We start from the raw sequence: 18,633 nt of genomic DNA on the forward strand, positions 1-18,633 counted from the left end.
CACCTATAACCATTTGCTTCAGGATTTCAGTCTGACAATTCTTCATATCACTAATTAGACTAAAAGCTTATATTCATTATTTGCAAATTCCCTGGAGTGGTCCATAAATACATGTTAAAAAGAAAGAAAATTCTAAAGATTCTGCCATTACCATACTAATGTTGAATTTCTCATTTAAAAAAAAAAATCCTTTCATTTTCCAGGTGTTATTAATAAGAAAAAACTGTCAAGATTTTTAAATCTTTTTAATTAAAGAATCAAACACTGCTTTAAATTTGATGGGAAGTTCCAGTATCCTGTAGGAAAATGGGCTTTCATCTACCTGTGCGGCTTCTGACATTTCAAACTTTTTCTCTTCCTCCATACGAAACTCATTGGAGAAATTACTTACAGGGGTGGGGAGAAGGAAGAGAGCAGGTCATTCTGGCTTTGGTTGGAGAGGGGTATTTGTTGGTTGTTGGGGGGTTTTTTTTGGGGGGGGGGGTGTTTCAGGAGTTTGTGTTGGAGTTTTTTTACCCTATTTGTTGCAGGGTTGGTGTTTTGCTGCAGGGTTTTTTCCCTCTAAATGCCAGAGTTTCTTTTCCTTCTCCTCAGAGTAGGGGTCTGTACCCCTTAATTGTACTACTGAGCTGATTTTATTGACCAAGCATTTTAGAGCTGTGGTCACTTGCTGTTTATTCTCTCAACCCAGCACTAACTGGCAATTAACTGGTATGCGGATAAAACAGTGAAAACACTCAGGAGGAATGTGAAAAACTGAAAATAACATCTTTAGATGCAAAAGTGCTTATAAACATGCAGGAAAAATGTCTACTTAAAATTTTAACCAGTATGAAGCAGTAGTCCCCTAAGGATGGGACACAATGCTTATCTCTCATCTCTCTCCTCCCCACCCTTCCTTTCCTTCAGCCACCAAAATAGCCAAAGGCTTCATCTCTCCTTGTCACTCGCTTTCCTAGTGACCACAAGGGCTGCCAGTTAGTTGAAGCAATCAGTATTTCCATTATGGACTAACTGTGAAGCTTTACGTCAGCCATCAGAAGCAGCTCTAGACCAAAACCTGCACACGATGTCCTTACAATACATGGCCAAGTTAGGGGCTGAGGAGCTCAACACAGGGAAATAAAAAAGATTCCAACAAAATACTGTCTTCCACAAAGCAGCTGCTGGCTAAACCCTCACAAGTGCTTTTATTTCGCATGTCTTCCCTACTACCATTACTCCACATGAGTGCGCACATCAGTTAGAAACCCGATGGAAATACGTGACACAGCTATCATGCACAATATAGAAGTTCTGGCAACTGTTTTTGTAGGGGAAGTACAGCACCAGATCAGATCTTGCCTTAACAGTAATTCAGTGAATTTACCCTTCTGAAATTGAAGCATCTAAATCTCAGATTGAAATATCTAAACAAAGGTAGCAGCATTCATAGACTAACTCAGTGGCCACCATGCTGTTGAGACCAACTCTTTCTAACCATGAACTTTGTTTGCAAAGAACATCAGAAATGCTTTCCAGACTCCTTATGCCACAGATATCAACAGGGAGTCTGACCCATTTTGGTCTCTTTCAGGTCAGGTTTAAGTGAAACTAAAGTTGAACATCCTCAGTTTAACTTCACCAAATGCTCCAGATTAACCAGTCAAATTCAGTTCTCGTTTGGGGTAGAGGGAAAGCAAAATAAGGCTGGAAGTAAAATAACAGGAGTTCTTCCACCTATATACTTAAATCACATAATTGGGAGACCTCTGTTACATAGGCTTAGAGAGCAGGGAACCTCTATTTGCTACTTTTTTGCTATTAAATACCCGATTTAAACCTTTCAGGTTGAGAACAAGCTACTTTAGAGCTTAAACTGAGCTAGGCATTAGGGTAGTTCAGGGACTCATCCCAGTGCATAATTCTCTGCTGCCTTGCTGTTTCACCCCACACACAGACTTTTAAAAGAAAAACCTCTTTGGTGCCTTTTCTGGTCAGCTTTACCAAAAAAATGGCAGAAATTAGTGTCCAGTTCCTGAGCCAATCTCAGTAAGTGAGGATTCCTGAGGGGTTTGGGAAGTGGAAACACACTGAAATGCTCATGATGCTGAAAGCACTATCTAACTTCAAAAAGCTTACGTGCTATAACTAGAATTAGTGGAAAATCCTGCTTAGTCTGATTTTAAGTACCTATGTAAACTTCAGCTAGCAGGCAGGCTTGCTAGCATTTTCAAATCTCTTTTATGATATAAAAGGATATTAACAGGGGCAAACCACTTCAGCAACTGTCTATATAACGGTATGTATGAATAAAGACTTAGTGCTTAAAAGAACAAAATAAACTAAAAGCAGGCTTAATGAGCACAAAGTAAATTAACACTTTCAAAAATACAGGCACATATTTCATGCTTTTCCAGTGTTTAAAACCACTCTTAGAGAATGCAGTGCATGTGTGTCTGTGTACATGCACACGCATGCACGTCTTTCACTCTGCATTCACCCTGGCCAAAATTTCTATTACTTTTTTTTCCACAAACACATGTATTTCTCAGCTTTGCAAGAGGACAGCTTTATGCTGACACGATAATTAAGCATTTAAAAGATACACTGTGCTACACTGTGCTCATCACCTGATGTTCCAGCAAAGCCTAATGAAGACCTGCAGGTAACCTGCTCACATGGCTAAGGGGTTTTTAAATAATAACTTTTAAAAAGAATCTATTTCCTCATTACGACTTCCCACCCTTCAAGCTCAAAACAAACCAAGAGCTTAAAAAATACTGGCAAGATAAATACCTGCTTTTAAATCTTCTAAGACCACACAAACTGGAATAGAGTAGAACACTTCGCTGGTTTTACAACAGAAGAAATGTCAAATTTACCATATATTTCCTCCTTTTCTTGCTTTAAAATAAGTTCATCCATCTCAAAGGATTTAGTACAATAAGCCTTATTGACACAAGATTAAAGAAAAAACAAGGAATTTTTTCAAGTCTAAATTGATGCACACGATAGCTAAGACACCGCACAGATACCAATTCTCACTTTGATGCTCTAGTAATTATTTTACTAGTACACTTTGTTGAACTAATTGAATACCAAGAAGAAGAAATAGCACTCAAGTGCTGGCTCTCACTAAGGGTAATTCCACATTGTCTTAAACTGATTAGGTAGCTTAAAGCAGACGAGACATAACACCTCTACCACAGGAGTGCTAGAACATGTGGGTTTTGCGCTATCGCCACCAAATAATTTTCCTTCCTCCTTTCTTTTGCCCTGTCAAAACCCAAAAGTCATAGAAAGTGACCACTTATCTGTTTGGCTTTCTCACTTTTATGCTGAATGTCACCAAATACAGAATTAAAAAAGCCATTTCTTTTTCTATACTTAAATTACTTGCAAAGAGAAACAAATCAGGCATTGCCATTTCTTTTAAGCAATTTTCTCTGAAGAGTTCTCCCCAAGAAATGAAATCCTATTCAACTACACAGAAATTGTGCGGACAGAACAGCACCAAATAAAACTATTTCACAGCTGTACTTACAGCAAAAAGTTACAAGTTATTTAGCAAAACTGCTTACTCCCCCCTCAAATAATTTTATCCCCTTTCAAAGTGTAGAATGCACCATCTTTCAGTTGGGATATAGAGCTAAATGATTACACACTTTGCACACATACACAATATTTTCTACATTAAGTTTTGATTTAAAGACAAGTTACTGGAAAACGTTTAACATCTTTCAAGAAGTTTATAAAGTAATAACAACGATGCAAGGCTTTCTGTTGTCTATAAAGCTTATTTTCTCCTTTTCTTTATAGGGCAATAATTTTGCTCTGGGTAAGTACATCTACACTAGTAAATCCACATTCATAATAAACATTTTGTATCAGCATAGTTAAAGCGTCACAGCTTGTGCATGAAGAGTCTTCTCCAAGTTTTTGTATTTACTTAATAGAAATATTGTCAGTTTTATCATCCATTAAACTTCATTTTTATCAGTTACTGAAACAAACTTCCATGCTTCACCCTAGCAGCTTTGGTGTACCCTGGCTTACTTGACACAATATAAGAAAGCAGTTCCTGAGCATTCAGACCAGATCTTAGCAAAAGCCTTAGAACATTGTTTCATTCTGCTCAACTGGAAAAGTCAACAACTAAAATTCAGTTGTTCAGAAGTTTTGAATCATGAAACATTCCAATTTTACAGTTTCTTTTAAATGCAAGTTATGTTGAAATTCCCTTGTATAAGGGGTATAAGAATATTTTATTTAATAAACCTTTACAGTTAATATTTAATAATTTCCCCTGCTTTCATAATCCTATGAAAGAACTGCCACGACTTTAAGAAATAACATATAAAACAATTATAGGATAGCCTCTATCACCTTTTAAATAACTCAATTTTTCATTTCCTTTTCCACGGAAAACATAGAAGATAGTGCATGTTTTAAAGATGATCACAGCAAACATTGACTTTTTCACTGTCACTCTAGATTTAAATACTGTTAAGATCAGAGAACAAAAAAATAGTTTACATTTCTGCACTGAGAAACCGCATTCTTTACACAGAGCAGCATTTGCACTACTTTAGTTCACTTAGCATTAAACTGAGCAAAACTGTAAATTAAGATCAGCATTAAACTAACAGAAAACCAGTTAATTCATAAGTGTAACTTACAAGTTAATCAATAATGTCAAGGTTATTTTCATTTGGTAACTTGTCGTTTCCAAAGGCATAGAATGTGCTAAACATTTAAATCAAAATTAGGAAAGTTCATGTGAACAATGATGATAATTTTGACCAAGTTTAATAAATTATTTAGCAGTTAATTACTTCATATTTAGTGTGTATACAGATGTGCAAGCCTATTATAACACCAAGGCAGCAATTACTTTCTCATTTTTACAATTGCACAATACTGATTTATTAACAGAGATACCTAAATTAGGTGGTACTTGCCCCCACTAGTAGATCAAGCTGGTTTTACCCAAGAGCATAGCCTCACAGTTTAAATATGCCTTTCAAAGCTCTGAAATTCGGCTGCACACAGATATGCCCAACAATTGAGGATTTAAGAACATTTTAAAGGAATGAATAGTTGGAAAAAGCTAGAAATACAAAATTACCAAAAAAATATACAATAAAATAAAACAGCATAAGGAAGAAGACTATGATGTTACAATATAAATATTCAATGGCAGAAAGAAATCATCCTTCTTTAGGGGTTACTGATCGTTTTCTGCCAACCCTACTGTTTGTATGTCATCTTCATTCTTCTCCCCCACCATCAACCCCAAAAATTCATCTTATTTCAAACCTTGCTGGCACCAGCTTTGTGCCTAGTATTGTACTACACAGTAAGAGACAACTACCAGTAACAACCAGAACTGGAGCTACCAAAAGCCTCACGACAAAGCAGTATCTCTGTCCCTCTCCTCCCCCAAACCTCAAAGACATGCTTTAATAGTTCATAACCACATGCATGTTATCCACAGAGTGCAAGGAAAGTTCACAAAGCTGGATGTCAGAGGGAAAAGAAAAAGGTCAAGGCACCTGCTCAGCCCCTCAAAACCACAAAGTTCTCATTGCTGAGCCCAAGTCCGATCAGGTCAGACGTGCACCACAGCCATCTCCAGAAGACTGCCACTTCTCAAATGCCATTTCACCCTCAGGAACTTGAAGGACTTCATCATGATGAAGCATGACTAAGTTTTGGCCAGACTTTTCCATGCCTTGCCTTTTTCCCCTTTCTTTATTTCCACAACCCCCCCACCCCCCTTTTTCCCCCTTAAAGGGTACGACCCAGAATGATACACCCAGTGACAAAAGTCAGAACTATGTCAAAGAGTGGTTTTCTGTAATACAGACCCACGTATGATTTCCACCAGCATTCTATAGCTAAAAAGTTAAGACAGCTTGAACTTGCATTTGAAAAGCCATTTTGAAGGGCTGCAGTACACAACACAGCACTGCTATACAGCGGGAGACTGACGTAACCACACGTGCGATGCTGGATCTGTACTGTCGTTCATGCATTCAGAAGTAGCATTTTCACGTTTAGATGCTGAACTTAAACATATGCAAAACCAGCAACAGTCACAATAAGTGAACTGTGCGGATCAGGTGATGTGAGCAAAAGGGCCAGGAAGAAAAGCAACGTACATAAGCTTATTATTTGCCACAGAGGCAGGCAAAAGCCAATCACAGAGAGTAAATGCTTCAGTAAAATCACAAAATTGCTAGTCAAACACAAAGCTAAAGCAATCATTAGCTCCATCTAAAAGCTTGTTGGGCTCTATAAATTATAATGATAAATCTTCTAAATCTTTTCCCAAGATTACTTCCAAGGAGTGACAGGAAACTTCAACTTTATATGGGATAAGCATATGCTACGGACCTGAAAACATGATTTTTGCTCATGATTTGAGTTTAATTGAACAGCTGTCACCAAGCCCAGTTGTACAAAGGTGTGTACTCCGTAACCTTCAGCAAAAGTTTACAGTTTTATGTCAAATGCAGAATTTCAGGTATATTTACATGTCAACAATCACTTCTTGTTTAAGAAAGCAGCCAGGGTAGGAGGGGTAGAAATCACATTATTATGAAGAATTCCCTCTCAACTGTATAACAGAAAATGAACACTTCTAGAGAGGTATAGAACTCATTCAATCCAAACACATTGTTAAGGCAAACAAAACAAGCAGCAACCCAAAGCAAGGTGACAAATAGAATGGGAATAGAATGCTACGAGAACTCAGACCATCACTAAGAAACAAACCTTTGTATTTCAGAAATAAGGGGTGACCAACATTCTGATGATCAGAACTTAGTGCAGGGTGTTGGGGTTTTTGGGGTGGGTTTTTTTAAGAAAAGTAGTTTAATAGAATGAGCATTCTGGTGCATCTTTGAATTAAACAGTATTAGCAGCGTAAGATCTTACACCGCTGCTACTGAGCACCGGCATTAAGCTCTGAAGAGAAATCTAACGATGACTACAGAGCATTTTAAAAAAATCTCTGCTTTGGTTTTAGGAACTGTCCATTCCTCCTGTATTTTGCACAGGTTACTAGAAACAGCTTAAATACCTGTGCTACACCCAGGATCCTCCAATTCTTTCATTAAGCGTTACTAAATCTACAAGACCACATGTTAAGCTACATGCTTACCATGCCTTAGTACGTATTTGAAATTGAAAGACAGCCTGAACTTGTAGAGTTTTAAACACTCATCATCCTTGGAAACTGCACATTTCTCCTACACAAAAAATTTCTGTGCAGATGCGGAGTTCATGCAATCAGGTAACAAGTATCGAGATACTCCAGCACTTCAGTTACAGTCAAAAGGAGTATCTCCCAGTTGGCAAAGGCAGTTTTTAGCTCCCTGTTACACTGCCGCCCACCACCACCTAGAGCTTGCTTAAATAACCAAACTTCTACTAACACAAAGCTCTTGGTATAAAAACTGTTGTTGCTGATCAACACCAGCTCCCACTGTGACCAAGACCGCTGAAAGACAGTACCAAATCCCTCTCACTTGACCCTGGTGAAAAGTTCCCTCTGCACACCAGACTTTTCCACAAAGAAAGATGTGGTTCATTTAGGGATCCAGCTCCCTTGGTAGGAAAGACCTCTGTGATCTTTAGAGCACAGCAGTACACATCTTTAATAGACCAGTTCCTCGCTGGTGAGGAGAACCTGTGCTCACTGGTATACGATTAGCGAACTCATTTAAAATATTATTTCAGAATATTCCAAGACACAAAGTAATACATTTCATATTTCTTCCCAACCGTTACCTGCTTAAGGTTGCCACAAAATTTTCACTGGAAAAGCATATAAAGCGCGTTTACCAGAATTCTAATTCATATTAGGAGAAAAATAAGACACGGTTTACATTATAGGCATAGTCTATTATCTTGGATTAAACTGCTACCTAAATTCCTCAAACATCCTACAGGTTACACCTGATTATGCTTTTCAAGTACTAAAGAGATGCTGTTTTGAAATTTTTACGAAGATGTGAGAAGAAAAAGAAAATGAACTCTTCTTCCATGATAACTGGGAAGCCATCATCACATAGAGAACCTCCCCTACGTGTATAAATCAAATATCACTGAAAATAGATTTCCTACTGATCTGTTCTTTAACTGTTTTAAAAATACTGGTTTTTTCTAAAGAAAAATCCATTTTATCTTTTGCCTTTGTCCATCATTACATGCATTTTCTCTGTCTAAGCTAGAGCAGTTCTGCAAACTCCGTTTCCCAAGAGCCTCCCCTCAGCACACCGAGGACTTCTTCCCAGGGCAGGGGAGAAGGGGCAGAGAGCTCACAGGGTCAGGCCCCAGGATGAAAGCTGTGTGGAGTGACTGCATAGTACAACTCACTCGAGGCTGGGTTTGTTTTCAACCCCCTCCTTTTCATGGCTAGCCCTCCTGCCCTGCTTATTCCTAGAAAATTGAAATCCCATCTTGACCTATGCATGCTAGATATTTAACAGGTAATTCCAAATCCAAACACAATAAGGTTTTTGCTTCATCCCTAACCACTATTTAACATCAGGTTTCAGAGAAATAAGTGTTTGTGAACCCAACTAATAACTTAAGATTATTTTTTTTCCCTCTCCAACAGAAACTTCTGTTCACAGACTCGAGTTCCCTCTATCAGGAATTCTGATTTCTGCACTACAACATTCAAGGCTTCATTAAGTTCAAGCAACATCCATTTTTGAGGAAAACCCTAGAGGACCTGTACATTTAGCATTAGAAAATTAAATTTTTTTACCAAAAACCAATAAAGCACTGCTATTTTCAAAGGGGAAAATTGCACTGGACACATGGCGTAGACGACGTATTTTAAAATGGCGTTCCTAAAGTTCAGCTGAGCATGAAAGTTAATCTTTCAGAAGTGAACATTCAGCCCCGGTTGTGTTCAAGAGTATTAGTACCAGCAAAAAAAAAAAAAACAAAAAAAACCCAACCTTTCTATTTTTATAAATTCTTCAGATATTTTTAGCTGGTCTTTTCTTAAACTATAAATTATTTTTATGGTAATATAATATTTTAAAATGCATGTGTGTGTGTATATATATATATACGTACACAGAGAGACTCACATAGACACACGTTCTCTTCAAAACACTCTCTCCACTATTTCTCACCAGACTACAGCCACAAAATTATCAAGATACCCAAAAACTTAAAATGGAGTAAGGCCCTTCCCAGCAGAAGACCTTTCATTTCAAAGCAGTTTTGTTTCAATACTTAGTCCCATACCCAAGAAGAGTCAGATCCCTCTTTGGCACACTGTTATGTCCACTCCTACCCAAATTTTAACTTTACTAGAAACACCAAATGCCTCATTTTGCCTTTTAGAGGCAGTTTTTCATCCAGATTTGCAAAAGGATGAGTTTAGTTGATGTTAATTCCATTGCAACATGAAAAGGCAAGCAAGAGGAGAGGCACATTACTGCTAAGGTTACATTGCACAGAAGACAGCTTTTATACTATAGGTTTCTCTTGTGCCAGCTGCTGGGATAATACACTTCAGCAAAATAACATTCATTTAATATAATTTAGTATAATTAATTTAGTATAATTTTCTATTTCAAAATTTCAATGCACTTACAGAAAAAAATTAAAAGAAAAAAATGGAAAACACCACCTTTTTCAGCCCCACTCTTATTGCCATTACACATAGAGTATTTTAACATTTACCATAATATTGATTCTCGTAATACACTATTTGCTAAGTATCAACTACAGACATGAAGGTTTTCTCCTTGGTTAAATGTATGCATCCTTCAATATACACTCACAAACCAATACTGCAGATCTGGAAGGAAGCGAAACTAGGAGAGAATTTTTCCTTAATTACCTAAAAAGTGCCCAAACGCACAGGACCTCATGCTCCTATACAGAAACTTTCAAAGCCAAATTACTTATTTGAGGTGATGAGAAGGCACAACTGCCACTGAAATACCCACATGGATAAATGTGGCCAGAGAGGCTGAGTAACACCAGTAAGCAGTGGGCTTACTGATCTCCCCAGCAAAACCCAGACCTGGGCATAGGGGATGATTTTTAGATGACACATTCAACATTTTCTTTATTTGGACTGTAAATTTGGAATGTAAATCTAAAAAATATAAAAAGACAACAAAGATGCAGGATGGAAAGACAGACACTTGACATGCTCAGAGTAAAAAAAAAAAGGACAGAAGCCTCAGACTAAAACCATAAAATAATGCGCAAGTATTTCTGGTGACAATGTCACATTTCGGGATGAAATAAGGAAAACTTACGGTTTTCTTAGCTTTCAACAGTAATTAGCATATAACTCAACATATAATTCTATACTCTGCATCATTTGAGATAAATTGGACTGACGTGCAGATAAACATTTTGCATATGAAAACAGAATTAGAGAACGCACATTAAAAAGAATCATATTGAAGCATACTGAAGCACTCTGTCACTACGTAAAACGCCTTAATATTGTAAGCGCATCAATCCTGTTCAAACTTTTGCACCTTCCCCTCTCCCTCTGTAAAGCATAAGAAGTTACACTTGGACCTTCTAGCATTTAATTTTTGTATTCATCTCCATCTATTTACTGATGCCAAAAATCAAATCCCAATAATAAATTTGACTCTGAAATTATAAGAAAAAAAGAAATCCCACAGCAATGTTGCCTTCTGCCTGTCTCCCTGGGCTCATGCAGGGACAAAATCACCACTAAAGCATCTTCAGCTGTGCTCCATGGCATTTTTATTACCAAAATCCCAAGAGGATAAAATCCTAAAAACTAAAATGACATTAAGGAGAAGAGCAGGTTTAAGGAGCAAAGAGTCTTTTTTGTGAGGTTCCCTGAAGGGCTAACCCTGTGCCTGTGGTTAAGTGTTAGGTGTATTTTAATTCTGCCTGGGTGCATCTCATGGCCATTACGGGAAGCTTCACATTTTCTGCTAGGTAGGTAAATCCCAGGCCATTTAAGATATTTTGGGGTTAAAACTAAGCATGTGAAGTCCATGCAGTTGCTAACCAGAAGCCTTAAAAGTGCTCCAGCACTGCAAAGTCCTATGCTCTGCTCTTAAGACAGCAACTGAAATGAACACAGCCCCGTTTCACAAAAATGCCACCTTCAAGGTCTTAAAACATTGAGCATGTTATTACCCCATGAGGAGGGGTGAAAGCAAGGGAAAAATTAGAAAATGTAAACGTTTCCCGATTATTTTTTGCTACCCTCAAATGACACTTCCAAAAATTTATTTTTATATTCCACCTCTTCAAAATTTACTGTATCCATGCACAATTTAAGATCTGCTGCAAGCATGTTCTCAGAGTACCTTCTATAGTGGTACCTAATGGGGCAGTAGCCAAGGGAGAGCAGGACCAGCCTTTCAGGTCATGCATTTAGGGAGCTCTCTCATACACTCCAGCTTATCTTTGAATACTGCAACAAGAAGGGATTTTTTTTAATTACTATTATTAATGATCAGTGTGAGGAGTCTTAAAAATTAAACATCCAACAACATAATACTTAACACAGCTAGCAAAGAATGATCTGTTGTTGCCATACTGACATGTTGTCTATGTAGGAATTGCAGCTACCCAGGTTTGTTTCCATTCTTATTGTAAGCATTCAAAGGTTTAAAAAAATAATAATATGTATTTATATACTAATTTTCTCTTCACATCTGCAAAAATAAATGTGCAAACAGAAAATAAGAACCCAAAATCACTATGCAGAAAATCTGGCTCTTCACTCTCAAAAACCTTCTAGTTTGGGCCCAGGCACAGTCCTCCACCTCTTTCTGCAGCAAAGAGCACGAATACGGCCTATGAATGACACATTTTCTATCCTGTCTCCTTACATTCAGCATGTTTCTCCCTGCTTGATATTTACAGAAGTAAAACTAAAAATCAATGCCACTAAATTACTTTTTTTAATAACTGTGGCCATTTTAGCCACAATACATACTTCAGCTTCACAAAAACATTTCCCACCACCTTGTAGGCACAAGAGATGAACCCTCATACTGAAAATTAGCAACCCAATCCAATGCCTATCCAACAGCCATGGAACAGAGGTGGTTGTGTGAGGGGGTTTGGGGTTGTTTTGCTAAAATCAGCCTTGAGATACTTCCACATTAAAGGTGAAGCTCAGCTGTTAGGTCATTGCACTCCCCGTAGCACAGCTGATAAAGAGACAGCATTACTGACAAGGTGCACCTTTGCTACCCTCTTCTGCTCTTCTCCCAAACAAATCCCCCAGAAGAAACATAGCGTGTTTATTTTCTCAATAAAGAGCTCCCAAGGTAGGGGGGGAACAAAAACTTAACCTCCTAATTGGAAAGCCACCTCATCATTACTACAGTTGAGGTGTCATGAGTATTTGGGGCACCTGAAGGCCATGGAGCAAGCATGGTGGACCAGGTCCAGGTGGGAAACCCATGGGGAGAGGGGAGATAGGGCCAGGAGGCTACACCAGGCACACCCCCAGGTGCCCACAGTTAGAGTTAGCGCCTGCCCTCCCCCCTCATCACACACAAGTGACATCAGGGCCATTTGAATAATCAGATTGCAGCTACATCGCCTTGTGAGATACCAGCTGCTCTTGGATTGCAGCGAGGTAGTTACCCAAAGCCTTGCACCGCAAGTTCCATGGGCAAGGGTGCACATACCCTATGGGCTGCCGCTGTCCCCCTCCTGCATTGCTGCTCTGCGAGAAGAAAACCAATCTAAGCAGCGCAGATTGTCACTAACAGTGCCCTGCCTTCTCTCGCAGAGCATGACTAGCAACAGAATTATCACAATGCCTTCCCCAACTTCTGCATAAAGTGACCTAAACCTTTAAATATTCTAATAGCCTTCCTCCACACCGAGGGGTCTGAATGCAGAAACGCTGCATTCCTTTGGCATTCCCTTGAGATTTCAATAGTAAGTCAGGAATCTACTCCGGGCTTATTAAACACTTTGCACCTCCCCCAAAATAATTCTCCACCCTTCCATCAAGGGAACCTTGACCAGGCCCCTTTTTTCCATCTCAGCGTATCCCCTTGTCTGTTTTCAAATGCTTCCAAGGGGGAGCGGAGGGAGAAAGCCACACACACAGCTCTCTGCTTCCTTCCACAGCAGGTAGGAAGGTAATTTTGCAAACCTGGGTGTGCCCACTTCAAATCTGAAGATCCAGCAAGGGTTGGAATGCGGTGACTACTGGGCCCAAGTATTTCAGCCTGAGTAACAAGCTAGGCACACTCCACCATCTTCTGGATTCAGCTCAACTTTATGGCAACCCTAGCTGACACCACCTCTTGACCTTCCTTTCTGTGACAAGGATATGGATTACCAGACCCTTACCCTTTCCTCCCATGCACCTCAGCAGCCTCTGGAGGACGATACTCACAAACTACCTTTGTCAGCTACAACATACACACTCCACTAAAAAAAGCCCAATATATCTATATATAAATATATGGGTTTATCTATATAAAAACCTATTTAAGGAGGTTGCAAGGAGGGGAGCTGGGACTCTCCATGAAGCAGCCTCACAGCAGCAGAGGTCAATACAATGTATTGAATAATTTCAGCGCGCTACACAACAACTTTTGCTCTTATGAATTAATAAGTTGACCAAACTATTAATCGTGTGCACATGCTGAAAGACAGACTTGACGTACCCACTTTTGCTTTACTAATGGCGTCATCTCTGACCATGTCTCACACATTGAGTGCACAGAGCTCCATGGGAAGCGCTTCCTGGCCCTGCAGTGTGCAAGCACTCTGGGTGGGCCTCATAAGCAAACCCCCACACCCCCCTGCACCAGCATCTGCACCTTCCCCTGGTGCAAAGAGATACAAAGATTTCAAATAAGTTACTTTAGAAGCATCTTACTAACCACTTTCACCAAAATACTCAACATTTGCAAACTGTTACCAAGCGACTCTAAATACACACCCAGCGAGCAATGTTATAGAGGCAGGACAAAAAAACTTCAACTTTTTGACACCACCACCCCCCAACATAAAATAAAACTGAAAAACATGGCAGCAGGAAAGTATTACACATCTATGAAAGGAATGAGAGAGTCACTTTTACATATGGAGGCCACTGAATGAATTTTAAGTGGTTTTCTATATTTGATTTTGGGAGAGGGGGAGCGGAAACAAAAAGGAAGGAAGTGCAGTTATGAGAAATGCAGTTTAATTTTCTGTTAAACAGCAGTGTAAATCTGAAATCTATCTAATGCATTCCAACATGATACTGCACAATGAAGCAGTGTTTTAACAAATAGGGGCTTTGGGAGAAGCAATAGGGGTATGCTGATACAATTACATTTATGATTTTTCAAATGTGCCTATATGTAGGCAACTCCTGCCTAGGAAAGTGCTTAAGTTCAGTGCAGAATTCTTTTCAACAAGTTACAGACAGATGCATGTTTCTGATAACTGTTATCCACAGACAAATAGGAAGATATGCTACCCAGTATGAAGAATGGACTTTTACACCATTTCAGCTGACAGGACAAGAAAATACTCCTAAACACATTAAATGAAGACATAGATAGATAGATAGATATGTAGATATACAGATATATATGTAAAAGTTGGGAGGGTCAGCAGCAATTTTAAATTTACCTTTATCTGAGTAAAATTAATTTGTTTTCAACATCATAAATAGAATACTACTTGTGTAAGCTTAAGATAAATAAATTTATTATCATACTTATTACAGAGACTAGTAAGAAATTGCCAATTCTTATGTGCCCCATGGAGTTTTATTCTTAAATCTAAAAATATATTCCACCTACAACAGTATTGTTATATACAAAGGGTCTGAAATATAGGGTACCGTACATCAAAGCAATATACCTTGCATATTAAATAAGAGCAGATACAGCGCATTAATTTCCAATGAAAAGTATCAAATAAATAGCATCACATAGATTAACATGGTATAAATTGATCCAGGAAGGAGTTTTCCACCACACTTAACTAGAGCAAAAATCCTCCACACTTTCTCAAGAGAAGCTTTCTTTTAACACTAAATAGTGATTAAAGTTCTAAATCTCAAAATACCGAGATACAGTGCCCATAAAGACAGCCAATTCACCTCCTAAAATCAACTATTTAAAAAAAGACCATACTTTCAAAAATAGCCCTGAAATAGTAGAAGCCCCTTCTAACAAAGTTACACAGACAGACATACTTCCCAGATTGAATAATGGAGTACAGGAACAAGCACGTGGAAAGTTTGATCTATTTTGTTTTACCCTTTAGTGCATGCCAGGTTTTCTATAATCTAAATATTTGTGAAAGCAGCAGGCTGAATTGCTATAGGCAGTATAAAAATACTACCCTGCTTTATTGTAAGTATTGCTTCTTTACATGAGGCCCAACAAAATTACTGCCTTGCAAAAATTAAACATACATTTAGAAATTAAGGGTGCATAAATCCTGCCCTTATTGGGAAGAAGTCATTCTCCCGCTGCTTCTATGGACCAGCTCAAAATACTGGTGAAAAAATCCTCTCAAATACAGATGAGACTTCTACTACGTGCCTATAAAATGCTGCAGACTCCAACATGGCAGGACCCAAAAAATACGTATACCAGTATATTTACAAGATGTGTTTTGTTGCTGGAGCAAAGCTGATGTGCTTGCCCATTACACAGTTCACAACACCACGTTTCATTTCCTCATAACACCCAGATTTGAGCCCTCCTCACGGAACTTTAAATTTTAAAGTCTTCACAATCATTTGCCAGCAGCCCATAATAACTCGCTTCTCCCACAAAAATGCCCCTTATTTCACCTCCCCCCCCGCCCCCCCCCAATAAATTAAATACTACTACTGTTGCCCAGCCAAGAGACTACATTAGAAATACATGGGCTGATTCACATGGGCTCATTCTAGAAAACCTCTAGGACAGCACAGAGTGCACGCCTGTGGGTTTAAGAAAGCGCTCCATTTATCTACAGGGAAAAGAAACACAAACCTAAGCATTTTTCAAATTGCTTCTCACTGGGTAACGGAGGGCAAGGGGGAAGCAAGAGAAGGGGTATAAAAAGAAATAAATTACCTTTGTCTTTTAGGGACTGAATGTTCAACTTCTATGAGTTTCCCATGCAGCTCCACTTTACCTGCAGAGATAAACGGAAAGGCGAAAATAGCTAAGCGCGGCTGTGCGTCCCACGAGTCCCCATCTCCCGGCGCGGGTTTGCAGGGGTGCAAGGCAGGAAGCGGGAGTGCAACATGTTAGCCCATTCATCGGCGACCGAGGCGCCGGCGGAGCGGGGACCAGGCACAGCCCCGGGAAGGCGACGGAGCCCGGTACCGAGCCGGGGCTCCCCCGAGCGGGCCCCCTTCCTCCGCCCCAGCCCCGAGCTCGGAGCGACGCGCGAAACGCCGTGTGCGGGAGCCGGGCTCGGCTCTGCCGAGCCGCCCCGTCCCGGGGAGGGCGACCGGGGGCTCCGCCGCCTCTCGCGCTGCCGCCGGGCCTCCAACTTCGGGCGGATTTCTGCGCGGAAGCGAGCCGAACGGAGGCACCGAGCGCAGCCCGAGCCCATCTTTCCCAGGGAAGCTTTCCCAGCGGAGCTCCGCAAAGCCGCTTCAGGCGGAGAAAAGAAATGTATTTCTATATATTTGAATTCTTTTTTTAAGCACACAAAAACAGGATGTCGGGGCCAGGAGCCGGCGCGCTGCTGGAGGCGGTGATGAGTGCGTGAGAGCAGCGAAGAGAAACCGAAATAAATAGCAGTGCAGCGCCGGGGGGGGGACAGGCAGGGCTCCCCCCAATCTCAAGTTCGGGGCAATTCGGCGGCTCGCCCCCGGCCCTGCGGCCTGTACCAAGCAGCGGGGAACCCCAGCCCGCTGCGGGGGCAGGCGGCCCCTGCGAGGGGCTGCGGGGGGGTCCGCCTGCGCCCAAGGCGGGGTGTGCAGCGCTGCCCCGCGGAGCGCAGCCTGCTTCCCGTCACTGCACTCCCTCGTATCCCCCCACCTCGGCGCAGCGAGGGCCCCCGGCCGGGCAGGGCTGGCAGCGGGGTTTGGAAAAACATGGGAACCGCCGAGCCGCGGGTCCGGGCTCCCGCCCCTCCCCGGCCCCGCTCCCCCGCCACGCCGGGCCGGCCCCTCCCGGGGGGCCGCCGCCGCCTCCGCGCAAAGCCTCCTCGGCGAGGCCGGGCGGCCCTGGCCGCGGTAGGCAAACAACAGCTCGCACCTCACCTGGGGGCTGGGGAGCAGGGTGGAGGGGACCCCTCCTCCCCAGCCTTTCCCCCCCTCCCCTCCACCCCAAGACCGGCGGCGCGGCCCAGTCTCCGCGGCCGCGGAGGAGCGCGGGAGGCTTGGAGCCGTCGGGGCTGCGGGAAAGAGGAGGGGGGAGTTGAAGGGGCTGCTCACCTGAAAGTGCCTCGATGGCCTTCATGGCCCAGCTCTCATCGGGGCAGTCCACGAAAGCGTACCCCGTCTTCACCAGGAACTGGCCCGAGAAGGGGATCTTGGAGTCCTTAAAGAGACTTTCCAGGTCGAGGGGGCTGACGTTCTCGCCGAGGTTGCCGATGTAGAGCTTGTTCATCTTCCTGGCGGCTCGGGGAGGCGCGCACCGCGGGCTGCAACCCTCGTCTTGCGAGAGGAGGTGGGGAGGAAGGGAAAAATAAAACAAAATGCGATGGAGGAAGGAGAGAGAGAGAGAGAGAGAGGACAGGGGAGGGGAGGGGAAAAAAAAAATCAGATCTGCAGCTTGTGTCCCTCCCTCTCTCTCAAGGGGTAAAAAAAAAAAAAAAAAAAAAAAAGGAAAAAAAAGGACAAAAAAAAAAAAAAAAAAAAGCTTTGCCAAACGGGAGCCCTAAGTGCCTGCCGTGCTACCCGGGCGCATGGGGGGCGCGGGGGAAACACCCAGCGCCGCGGCCGCGGATGGCGGGCTGAGGAGCGGAGGGGAGGGGAGAGGAAAGGAGAAAAAAAAACTACTTTTTTTGTCTTGCCCCCGAGCCCCTTTGGCAGCAGCAGGCGGACTATGGAAATGTCACACTACGTGCATGCAGGCGCCGCCTTCCCTGGGTGAAAAAAGGGGGGAGAGAGAAGGGGAGGGGGGAGGGAAGGAGGCAGAGAGAGAAAAAAAAATTACTTGAATATTCCGTCTTTTTGAATGAGCCACGTGTTCAAACTACAAATCAACTTCTCACGTGAGGAATCCCAGCTCTTCAATTAGCGAGTGGATGGGGCGCGCACACACTCACGGAGGAGGAGGGCCGGGGTGAAGGACGGGGAGGAGGAGTGGGGGGAGGCCGGACAGGACAGGACAAGTTTAGAGAGGGCCGGAGGGCGGGGGAAGGGGAAACCGGAGTTGGGTGGGCTCCGCTCTGCGCCGCCTCTGCCCTTCCGCCGGGGGAGTCCGCTCCGTGCGCCCCCGCCGCCCAAAAACGGCTAGGCGGGAGCACCTCCCCCCCGAGTGAGCGGGTGTGAGCCCGCGGAGGGAGGGGAAAAGGCACCGCAATGCCCGCCCCCCCTCCGGCCCCCCCCCCGCCCCGCCCCGCTCCGCTCCGCTCCTCCCCTCCCCTCCCCGCCGTGCCAGGCGGTGGGGATTGTTCATCGGGGTCGTGCCTGTGCGATCCCGCTCCCCGGCACCGGGGGTCGGCGGGGGGGAGGGGGAGGGG

The 18,633-nt window shown here is 42.4% G+C and overlaps 1 protein-coding gene across 2 annotated transcripts in view; it reads right to left on the reverse strand.

Annotated features, from left to right (window-relative positions):
• The window catches only part of IGF2BP3 (insulin like growth factor 2 mRNA binding protein 3), a 115,811-nt gene extending 97,392 nt beyond the window's left edge, over window positions 1-18,419 (reverse strand). Inside the window, exons 1-3 of one of the 2 annotated variants that reach the window (XM_065665861.1) lie at window positions 18,105-18,419; window positions 17,381-17,602; window positions 16,065-16,125 (exon numbers count right to left, since the gene is read on the reverse strand). In XM_065665861.1, the coding sequence (XP_065521933.1) occupies window positions 16,065-16,125; window positions 17,381-17,555 (236 nt within the window). In that variant the 5' untranslated portion in view covers window positions 17,556-17,602; window positions 18,105-18,419. Of the gene's footprint in view, window positions 1-16,064; window positions 16,126-17,380; window positions 17,603-17,947; window positions 17,995-18,104 lie in introns of those variants that run through there. The other variant, XM_065665862.1, reaches the window with a different exon arrangement.
• Between the last annotated feature and the right edge of the window lie 214 nt (window positions 18,420-18,633).

Source organism: Lathamus discolor, chromosome 2 (assembly GCF_037157495.1).
Source record: "Lathamus discolor isolate bLatDis1 chromosome 2, bLatDis1.hap1, whole genome shotgun sequence".
Lineage (NCBI taxonomy): Eukaryota > Metazoa > Chordata > Aves > Psittaciformes > Psittacidae > Lathamus > Lathamus discolor.